General features: G+C 34.5%; 2 protein-coding genes across 2 annotated transcripts in view; one reads left to right on the forward strand and one right to left on the reverse strand.

Moving 5' to 3' along the window:
* LOC150106662 (toll-like receptor 4) overlaps positions 1–12,274 on the forward strand; it is a 98,769-nt gene that overhangs the window by 70,894 nt on the left and 15,601 nt on the right. The window lies entirely within an intron of this gene.
* Positions 2,282–12,274, reverse strand: part of Mys45A (SDA1 domain containing protein Mys45A) — a 203,423-nt gene continuing 193,430 nt past the window's right edge. The window contains exon 22 of the mRNA XM_090393262.1: positions 2,282–2,429. Within this exon, the coding sequence (XP_090249388.1) occupies positions 2,385–2,429 (45 nt within the window). The 3' untranslated portion in view covers positions 2,282–2,384. The remainder of the gene's footprint in view (positions 2,430–12,274) is intronic.

The raw sequence follows: 12,274 nt of genomic DNA on the forward strand, positions 1-12,274 counted from the left end.
TGAGAAGAACGGTTATCATTGGAGAATTTGATAACAATCTTAGACATCAAATTTAATGATGTAGTAACTACACTGGAGTAATAATCACAATGGTAGCTTACGTTGTAATAACAATGAAATAAACACCAAAGTCACAAGCATTTTTAATGCTATATTATATTGAAATAAGTGAATTGAATATTGAGTACAAGCAGGAGTTTCACTTGAAAATGAACGATAAAATAATATTATGAGACCTCGAATAACTCATACTTGCTGTCATATCTTCTGTATGCATGAAGCATACAACAGAAACTCTTCCACTGACTCTCTCCTCTGTGAGAGCAAAATCCAACTCTCCCTTTTCTTAACTGCACATAAACTTAACTTCCAGGGATGCCCCTTGTTCTATCCCCATGGATTCTGCCTGGATAATGAGACTTTCCATATAATGAAAAAAGTTCATCAGTCAATAACTCATAAGACCCTTTCAGAAAATCATAGACCTCTATCAATATTGCCCCTTTTTCTCCTATTTACCAACAGTCCACATAATTTCAAGCTGTCCTCCTAATCTACATTATATAATGTTGATATCTTTGTTATTCTTCTTCGTATCCTTTCTACAGCTTCTTTATCCTCCTCTGAACCCCAGGAAACTAAACCTGCACACAGCAATCCAGACTTGTAATGCAGACTTGTAAAGAGGCAAAATGGCTTCCTTATTCTTGCATATTCATGTTCATTTCAACATTACCATTATCCCCAGAGTTGTATTTGTAATTTTTTTGCATTGTGACCTTTGAACTTCAATTTCATATCCATCATAATTCCAAGATCCCTAACTTCATCAGTTTCTTGTAACATAATACTACCAATATAATATGTCAATGGAAATCTCATCATGCCAAAATGCATAACTTTATGCTTGCAAACATTGGATTGACAGACATTTTTCCACTATTCCAGCTTATTCAAATCATTCTGTAAGCACTATATATCAGTAGCATTGCTTCAGCAGCATACAAAGATATCTTGTCAGGTCCTTCCCAATATCATTAATGTATGGATTGAACAAAAATGGACCACGTACTGATCCCCGGGATCAGTACATGGTCCATTTACATTACTGATTACCATAAATCTGCTAAATTTACCCCTTACATATCACTTTCTGATACCTGTTTGTCAGCCATTCCTTAACCAAGTCAATAGTTTATATTCCAATTTCATCCTTTTTTTTTTAAGTAAGCCTTTTCCAGATCAACAAAACTTAAATTCAAATCCTTATTATATTTCCAAGATTTCTCAACTTTTTGTCTTAAAGTGAAAATCTGATCATGACAAGTAGTGCTGGATTAAGGGGTGGTCTGACCAGGCACCTGCCTAGGACACCAAAACCAAGGCCAGCACTAGGGCCTTAGAGCCTGCGCTCCTTCCAAAAATAATGAAAATAATGATTTGCAAATTTGAAATTCAAAAATGACAGTTTACCTTCAGAAAACATCAATTTGCTATTAGAATCTTTACAATTTTTAAAAGCAATGGAGTTTGCCCCAGGCAGACTCTGTGTGCACATGGGGTGTGAAATTATCCTGATCCAGTACTGATGACAACCTGTATTTGGCCTGAATCCAGCTTGTTCTTCACCAAGCTTCCCGTTCACAATTTTTCTTAGCCATTTCTCAAGTATACTTGCATAAATCTTACCAGGAACACTCAGTAGTGTAATATCTCTGTAATTCTCACATTCAGTTTTATTTCCCTTTTTTATAGATGGGTACTATGAGAGCTCTGCTCCAATCCTCTGGAATTAGACTCTCTGACCAGGCCTACTAAATTATGTAATGCAGCCACTGTAAAACTTTTATAGCTCCAGGACTTTTTTCTACTTCAAGTATGGATATGTATTCCTGACTGCATTCCTACTGGGATCTACCATCATGCTGACACTGCTCGTTTCATTTATCAGTCTTTCAAAATACTCAGATCCAGGTGTCTAGATATTTGTAATTTACTGTATTTCAATATGAATTATAAATTCTATTAAAAAGGGTCAACTATTAAGATAAATTAATGAAAGAGCAGCAGACAAATTTATAACAGTCAACTTTCGCCACAGGAAACAACATTATAGGAAGTAAGTTTGCTATTATGCAAGTTAGGAGTGAGAATAGTATCGATACTATAGAGCTTTTAGACTAACACGAGCTCCATAGTATTGCTACTATTCTAAGGAAATTTACTACAACTGCTAATCTATAGTGAATTCTTAATTAAAGCAATATCTTAATAAAAGGAAAACACTTTGAAAATTGTTTTTATTTAACAGGATAAATTACAACATATTTTACACATTCTTTCCTTCGAACACTTTATATAAAGTGTTATATAACTATAACACTTTACTTCATTCTTCTTCGTTTCAATAGAGCATTTCGAAGAGAAATCTATAAGTAAAGAAAACAAAATCATCAAACAAAACAATAATAACAACATAATTATAAGAATTCAATCATCTGTTTTATTAAATACAAATTTCTAAATATTTTACTATTTATCATTATTATTATTACGTGACACCTCCAGGGAGTCTCCAAAGACTCACTGACGGAGGGCACCTACTCTACAGCTCTCTGTCTTCACCAACTACACCGACGTCATCTACTAACCACTAGTATTTGAAGAGATAATCACAAACATCCATGCCCATGCGGGGTTCAAACCTGCAGCCTTTTGGCTGGAAAGCAGATATACTAACCACTCGGCCAACCAGGTCAGCATTTAAAACTAATAACTTCTTTACAAAGTTAAAAACTAAAGAAACATAGTGTAAGAAAACATCTAGAAACTCCTAAATATAAATTCCTGAGGAAACTCTTAGTTTAAAATAATGAAACAAATAGAGATTAGCATTTGATAAAACATTCAATTCTTATAAGGCAGTCATGAGGAGAGTTTATTGATAGAAAAAACAAAACAAAGGTACTAGGTTCTATTTCCTCATTTTTGAGATTAGTTAAAAGATACCTGAAATATAAGGAACTGGAATCTCTGTACTGCAATGTAATCTCTATAGGAGTCAAAAATTTGATGTATTTTCCATTGAGAGAAGCTGTTTTTTATCCATGATAAACTGAATGTTAAAAGTTTTTCTGATGCCTATTTTTTGAGATGATATACAAATCTTACTGTAAGTAGTAAAAGGTAGGTTTGCAGTAAATGGAGGCAATTAGTTCATCAGAAGGTAATGGGAGAGTAAGACATCTAATAAAGCCAATTTACTGCTTCTATGTGAACTTTATACAAGTGTGCAGGCTATTTATTTAGAAAGTATTTAATTAGAAAGTCTGGTAAACTATCTTCAGGTTGGGCCAGATGGTGAAGCCATCATCCATGTAATATACCCAAAACAAAGGTTGGTATTACATGCAGGAGAAAGAGTGTCTGCTGAAGATTCAAGTAAAAATTGGTTAGTGCTGGTGAGAGTGGGCATTGAAGTACCTTTGATTTGTTTGTTGAGTTTGTTTTGACATATAAAGTAGCTGGAGCGGATGATAAAGTTGAATAATTTGACTACGTCAGGAGGAAATGTCTGTGACAGCAAATGAAAAGTATCATCAAGGGAACATTTGTAAACAAGGATTCGATGTTAAAACTGACCATGACATCAGTAAGTTGAAGTATAATCTGATTTTTTTTTTTTTTTAAATGAATGAGCAAGAATTGCCAATTTGTAACGCTTAGTGACTGAAATAAGATTTTAGCTATCCAGTATGTGGAAGAATCAATGCAGTCCATGACTGGATGAAGGGCCTTCTTTGTGAATCTTCAGAAGACCATTAAGAAAAAAAAAAAGGGGGAATATATACATAATGGATCTTTTTTTTTTTTTTTGGCTGTTAGTAGAAATGCAATCAATTTCTTGATATGTAGTTCTGTCACATAAAAAAGGGCCATCTTTCTGTTATAATTTTATAGATTGGAGTTGTTTGTTTTTAGAACTTCTCTGGCAAATATTCTTTCATTTACATTTGTAATAATTTAAGTTTTTCTTTGAATTGAAAAAGACATTTTTTTTCAATTTTTTTTAATTTTCTTAAAGTAAATATTTAGAGAATTTTATTTATTTTATTTTATTTGTATGTGTGTGTGGGGGGGGGGGGCTGTTTTCCACTACCCATTAACTGAATTCTGATTAATGAGGACGCCCCCCCTTTCTGTCACAATCATGGGAAGCAGACACCTGCTGTGTACAATTTATAAATTGTAAGCTATTAGAAGCTCTCCTATAAGAAATGGTTTTCTAAAAGTTTAGAAAACCATTTCTTGATAGTTCTCAGGCTTATAAATAGGACAATTTCTAGTGAGCAAAGAAGTGGCAAACCCAAAATACCTGATGCTGGACCAAGCCTTACTTTACATAATGTACTTCTACTAACTGTAGACTGGTTCCCTCCTCTTATTTCCTTTCTTATCATCCCCCCCCCCAATACTATTAGTGTATTTTTCTTGTCTTACTGAACTTTCTCCTTCATTGCAGTGGAAGTCTACCTTATCTCCCAGGTATCTGCCTTATCTAAGCAGGCAAATGTAGCAGAGGAATGGTAGGCTAGCTAGATTAAATTCGAATGCTTTAAATCAACATGGATTATATTGTTAAGAAGAAGTGTCAATAATGTTACTAAGTATAGGGAAGCTGATATACTGAATCTTATGCTACAGAGATACAGTGAAAAATTGGTTATATCGTCAGAGAAATCCATTCACTATATACTCACTGTAAATATTTAGACACTGTACAAACCTAGAAAGATGTATTTGATGGAGAAAGAGCTAGTGAGATTTAAATGGAGTGTCGTGAGTCTTTCTGAAATACACTGGACTGGACAAGGCCATATAAAATCTAAAACATTTAATGTCTTATTACTCAGGCCGGAATGATTTAGCACACAGAGAAAAAACAACTGTCATGTCTATAGACCATCTTCCCATATTGCTGTATAAATTACAACCATCTCATCTGGAATCACATCCATTAGACCAGGGGTTCTCAACCTTTGTTTCCTAGAGCACATTCGAAAATACCGGTAGGGCGACGGGCACCATCTATTTTTTTTCTGTTCTTATTTCAGATTCAAGTGGATAATTCGTATTAAAAGTGGTATGCATTGTCTGGAAGTGACGTTCAACATTATGTTTTTTCATAAACACAATTATCATTAAAAAACAAAATATTTCAAAAATTTAAGTACAAGACACTGTTAAAATTATGCGCATATAACTAGCAACAGATAACAAACAATGGTGTGACTTTTTTTCTTGGCTACTTGTATTAGAAACTATAACACATTTTAGGAATGTTAGTCAAGTGAGTAATATTTATTATCCGACTAGTTTCACCGATTTTTGCTATTGGCATCTTCAGGGATACAATTGGTAAGCGATATGAAGGTAACAGACTAGGTTTATCAAGTTTGTAAACAGAGATATGACGTCAAGGCTTGCTAGTATATCATCTTCATAGATAGGGATGTTTTTTCATATCGCTTACCAATTGTATCCCTGAAGATGCCGATAGCAAAAATCGGTGAAACTAGTCAGATAATAAATATTACTCACTTGACTAACATTCCTAAAATGTGTTATAGTTTCTAATACAAGTAGCCAAGAAAAAAGTCACACTATAAACAGGATCGACGAGATCACTAAACAAAAGGTACGCAATCTTGAAGGTTTAAAATGCAAAAAGGCTAAGTGAGTGTTTAAACCATCTGACATTTTTAAAAAGGTGTCGAGACAATAACGTTATCCCAAAATTTCTTCGTCTCAAAGAACATTTTAAAACAAAATAAGCTAATATTATTTACCACAAAACTTCATTCGCCCTTCTCTGAGAAAAAATTAGCCATACAAGATCCTTGCTCAGCCAAATACTCTCAATGCTATGATTTGTTCACAGACATCTCTAATAATCTTGACGAAGATACCTGATAATATTTAGATATGATTCACAACAGTTATGCTAAAACCTTCAGTTACAGCAAAAAGATGCAAATTGATAAATTCAACCTGCTATATGATAATTACATTAACTCTAAACCATCTCTACCAGATAACCAAGTTATAGTGAATCTGTCTAAACACATTTTAACAAAACCTGAGATCTCAATTCTCAAAAAAGGATTCAATTTTGCCTTAAAACCTACTGCTATTCCTAAAATAGAGTTCATCTGCAACTTAGAAAAAGCTACCTCATTGCTACCACATCCAATAGCTAATGACCTACGATTAAAAAGCAGCATAATCTTCTCCGCTCCGTCAAGATCTCCTAACACCAACTCTAACCAAATGGAAAGAAGAACACTACTCAAATTAAAGAATAATAAAGACATCATCATACTGTTATCTTAAATACAAAAGATTATGAAGAGAAAATTAACAATCTATTATCAGACATGTCTGTCTATGATGTTCTCAGTACAGATCCTACACAAAAAAACCATAATGACACCAACGAACTATTACATGGAATGACTAACTGGCCTATAGACTTAATAAGAAAGCTAAAATCCATAAAGAAGGTACACCATTACATCCAATAGTTGATGGAATCTATTCTCCAACTTACCAACTGTCTAAATATCTAGCCAAAATTTTACAACAACACATTCACAACTCGGATACTTATATCAAAAATTCACAACATTTTATTGAGAAATTAAAAAACATCCCTATCTCTGAAGATGATATACTAGCAAGCCTTGACGTCACATCTCTGTTTACAAACATTCCAGTTGTGGAATCATCAACATCTTAGACAACGTTCCCAAGAAACATCACTACATTGTTCAATCATTGTTTAACTTCGAACTATTCCGTTTGGCAATAAACCATCTACAAACAACTTACCAGATTAGCCATGGGTAGCCCCCCTCTCTCCATCTTGTGCTGACTTATTCATGGAAGACCTAGAAGATAAAATCTTATCTGAAATTACCCCAAAACCTAAAACTTGGTACAGGTATGTAGATGACATCTTTATCATTTGGAATCATAAGAAAGAAGAACTAATGGATTATCTCAACAAAATCAATAGTTTCCACCATACCATCAAATTCACATTAGAAATTGAAAAAGATGAAAAACTTCCATTCCTAGACATCCTAATAAAGAAACAAACCAATAACAGTATCAACCTGTCTGTGTATAGAAAACTTACGAATACTGGACGTTACCCTCCATTTCAACTCGTCACATCATATATCCCAGAAACTTAGCATTACCATATGCTTAAGAAAAGAGCTATACAGTACACCACAGACCAAGATGACTTATAAGAAGAATTAACTACAGTATCCAGAGAGCTATCCTTAAATGGTTATCCTAAAAGACTCATCAACAAGATTCTCTTTTCGGATATACCACAAAGACAACGTGATGACACCCAATATATCAGTACTATAACTATTCCATTTGTCAGCATCATTTCCAAAAAATTAGCTATCCTTCTAAAATCACACAATATCAGAGTAACATTCAAGCCAGTCAATACTATTCGGAAATTTTTAAGATCACCGAAAGACCCTCATCCATTCTACAAGTACTCTGGAGTATATAATATACCTTGTTACTGTGGTGTTAGTTACGTTGGTCAGACCTCTAGAAGCTTTGAAATGAGACAGAAGGAGCACACAGGCTATGTTAGAAACAACAGACAAGATAATTCAGGCCTTTCTTCCCACTTTGCCACTACCAACCATCTTATTGAGTGGGATAAGAGTCATATGCCCTATATAGAAGAGAACTACCATTCCAGAACCTTCAAGGAAGCTGCTATAGTCACCCGTCCAACAGGAAACCTAAATAAGAATCAAGGTCAAATCCTACCGGAGATTTGGAAAACTTGAATTAGATCACTAAACACCAAAGAAATGAACTTTCATGCCAATCACATTATGTCTCTTTACAAATATATCATGTTAGAGCAACACGTGTATTGTCTCACGCACAGTACTAATTTTGTATGAATTAGAACTGTCAGTTAAAACCTAGTCTGTTACCTTCATATCACTTATCAATTGTATCCCTGAAGATGCCGATAGCAAAAATCGGTGAAAATAGGATAATAAATATTACTCACTTGACTAACATTCCTAAAATGTGTTATAGTTTCTAGATAATGAACAACTTCGAATGCGCGTCTACTTTACATTGTATGCATTTAATACTCATCACGTGTCATATAGCATGCCATGAATTGTTGCGTGATTATTTCAAACTATACGACACACGGTTGAACAGCGGTGGGCACGCACAAATTGGTCGACAGGCGCCAAGGTGCTCCTGGGCATAGGGTTGGGAACGCCTGCATTAGACTATAAGCAAAAGAAAGAAAAACTTTTATTAAAATAACACAAATATATATTCTTGATTCTTTGCATCCAGAATATCATATAAATTTATATCGACAACTACAAGAGGAAATTGACAGAACATACAATACAAAACTGATTTAGTAATAATTCTGGGTGATTTTAATAACAAAGTTGAACAATATTCAGACAACATGCATGATGTAACTTCGAAGGGAATTTTGGTAAATTTGGAATAGACACAAGAAATAACAGAGGAGATTACTTGATTTTTGTAGAGAAAATAATCTTATAGTTGCAAACACCAAATTTTACCACAGACCTACCCACAAATACACCTGGACTACACCAGACTCAAATACTAAAAACTGCATAATTACTTTCTTCATTCACAAACCCATGACATCCCCTGTTTTGAATGTCAAAATCCTTTGTAGTACTGAATTTGATACAGATCATGAACTTCTGTGCCAAGATCTGATTAAACTTTCACAAAAATAAAATAAAGTAATGCACTTCAAACCAGATCTGGGAAAACCCCACTTGGATACTGTTAAAACAGCATATCAAAATTAGATTAGTCAATGTATAAAGGAAAGACAAAACAATGAAGTTAATGTTGAATATGAATGGAACTTTCTGAAAAATATTATAACCAGCTCGGCAAACAGATTTTTAGAAAAAACCAAAAAAAAAAACCCAAAAAATCACTGGATAACACCTGAGATAAAGAGATTATGAGAACAGAAAAGTCAGGCTAAAGAACATCTGAATAAATTTAAAATAAAAAAAAATAAGTAAATAAATAATGAGTAAAACAGAATATATTACAGGCCTACAAAACCCCAGCTAGACAGGATGTACAGAAATGCAAAAATAGATTGCCTGAAGATAAAGCAGACAAATGTACAGAACCTATTAATGTCAACTCTAAATTTCTCTACTCTACAGATATTACTGAAGACTACATTCGTTCACCGTCGAAGATTTTCATCATCAAATTCCTGCCATGTAGCCCAGGGGGGAGCAGTAGTGTCCGATGTCTGTGTGCAAAATTTTAGTTGCCCCCCCCCCCCCCTCCAATAAAAAAAATCACTTTAAGTATTTCCTCCTCTTTGGTGCCTGTGTGCATCACACACATTGCACAAATGGCCAGCGCACCCCCTGATGTATTCTCAAGGGGTGTACAGGATATGATAGTACTACATGAAAAATTTACATCATTACTAACTTCCTATCTACAATTTTCCTCCAAATCAGCCTGTTACTTGTCAAGACTCCAACATTATCAGATCTTATATTTCTATTATCTAAGGCACTTTGTACCATATCAATCCACCTTATTCTTGGTCTCCCTCTGCATCGTTTTCCTGCCAACCTGGCAGAAAACACTTGTTTTGCTAATCTTTCCTCTCCCATTCTGTTTAAGTGACCATACCACCTGAGATTAGCTATGCTAACGCATTCTTGGATGCTGACAATGTCAAGTTCTTTCCTAATATCCTCGTTTTTAATATGATATTGCCATCGATGCCATCTGTTTCACGCCTCTAATCTTTCTCAGGAGACTCATATCTGCGGTCTCTAGTCTTTGGTCAAGCGTTTTACTTCTGACCAAGCTCTCAGATCCATAAGTTGAACACTGTCTTATATACAGCTAATTTAGTGTTCCGACTAATTTCTCTCTTATTCCATATGAATTTATTCAATTGACTTCCTATCATACCAGCTTTGTTGATTCTATTGTCTATTTCCATATTTAGTTGTAAATTAGTTTCAAATTTACCATCTTCACTAAAAATCGTGCCTAAAGTAGCTGAAATGTTTTAGTTGTTCCACAGGTTCTCCATTCACAACGCAGTTGACATTTTCAATGATTCTGCCTATTTTCACTGTCTTTGTCTTTTTATTGCTGACCTTCATACCATATCAATTACAACAGTTATTCAATTTAGTCAGGGAATCTTGCAGACTTGTAGCGGATTTAGTTAGAAGTATAACATCATCCACATAAAGCAAAGAGCTGACATTAACATCTCCAATTTTGATATCATGTTTAATACCACTTTCCTTCATAATGTGATCCATATAGATAATGAATAACAGAGGGAATAAAGTACATCCTTGTCTCACACCAGATTTAACATTAAACCATCTTCCTATACTTCCTTCAATTCTAACTGCTGACTTACAACTCAAATAAAGACTAAGTATTGCTTGATATAATGCCCAATTGACACCATATAACTGTAGCATATTGAATATGCTTCTCTCTTGGGACCTTTTCATATGCCTTTTCCAGATCGACAAAATTTAAAATACAGATCTTTATTATATTCCCATGCTTTCTCAACTATTTGTTGTAAAGTGAAGATCTGATCCTGACAGCCTCTATTTGGCCTGAATCCAGCTTGTTCTTCACCAAGCTTTTCTTCCACAATTCTTCTCAACAGTTTCTCAAGTATACTTGCATAGATCTTGCCAGGAACACTCAGTAGGGAAATACTTCTGTAATTCTCATATTCAGTTTTATTTCCCTTTTTATATATGGGTACTATGAGAACTCTACTCCAATCATCGGGAATTCATCCCTCCATCCAGGATTTCTGAACTATGCAGTGCAGCCACTGTAAGACTTTTATACCACCATACTTGATATGGTGATATGCTTTCTTATTTTCCTTCACATCCTCTTTAACTTCCTGTGTCCACCATGGAGTTCTGATTTTTCTCTCCTTGCAGATAACCTTACCACATGCCTCTCTGGTTGAATATCAACTTCTCCTGCTGCCTTTCCACATTTCAAGTCTATGATAGCTTTTTCTGCTTGAAGTATGGATATGTATTCTTCACTGTATGTTTGTTGAGTGTTTTTTTTACCACTGTGCTATCACTGCTTTTTTCATTTAGCAATTTTTCGAAGTAATTACTCCATACTTCAAGAATATCTTTTTCTCCCGTTTTCATGTCACCATTATCATCTCTAAACTCCTTTCAAGCACTCTTTCCTCCGTTTCTAAGCTTCTTCAACAACCTCCAGAATATCTTACCACCTTTTTGATATTTATTTTCTATGTTCTTGCCAAAGTCCTTCCATGACTTTTGTTTAGCCAGTTTTACAAAGTGTTTAGCTTTCTTATATTTGTCCTTGTATTCTCTAAGAGCACAAGCAGACTTATTTGCCAGGAACTTTTGATATGCTATCTTCTTTTCCTTCACCGCCTCTTTAACTTCCTGTGTCCACCATAGAGTTCTGATTTTTCTATCCTTGCAGACGACCTTAACCACATGCCTCTCTGGCTGAATCGATCAGGGTTTTCTTCAAGGCTTGCCACTGAATCGCCAAGGTTTGGTTCCTGATCTCAAACTCTTTCATTTTTTCTTCAATAATCTTTGTGTATTTTAGTTTACAGTTCACATCTAAGAGCTGCTCAACTTTTATTCACTTTAAAACTTTCTTACATGTTATTCTTTTCAATATGAAATTCAATTTTATCCTTTACTCAAGACTAAATAGTGATCACTTCCAATTTCAAATCCTCTGTACACTCTGGTGTCCTGCACCAGGGAGAAAACATCACTATCAACAATAACATAGTCAATGAGACTTTTCTTATTCCTTGCTTCTTCTCTCCATGTGAATTTGTGCACATTTTTATGTTGGAACATGGTGTTAGTAATAACCAGTCCATGTCCTCAGCAGAAATGCAACAAATATTTGCCATTATTATTAGCTTTGCTCTTTTCTCCAAATTTTCCCAATATATTTTTGTGTCTGACAATCATTTCCTACTCTGCTATTTAGATCCCCAACAAGGACCAACTTTTAATTTTTCATTGTGTCAGTTGCTTTTTCTAAAGCATCAAAAAATTCCTCCACTTCTACTTTAGTAGATCCTTCTGTGGGACCATAGGCACAA

This window comes from Typopeltis vanoorti, chromosome 5, assembly GCF_054136105.1.
Source record: "Typopeltis vanoorti isolate ZY-2024b chromosome 5, IOZ_Tvanoo_1.0, whole genome shotgun sequence".
In the NCBI taxonomy this organism is placed as follows: domain Eukaryota; kingdom Metazoa; phylum Arthropoda; class Arachnida; order Uropygi; family Thelyphonidae; genus Typopeltis; species Typopeltis vanoorti.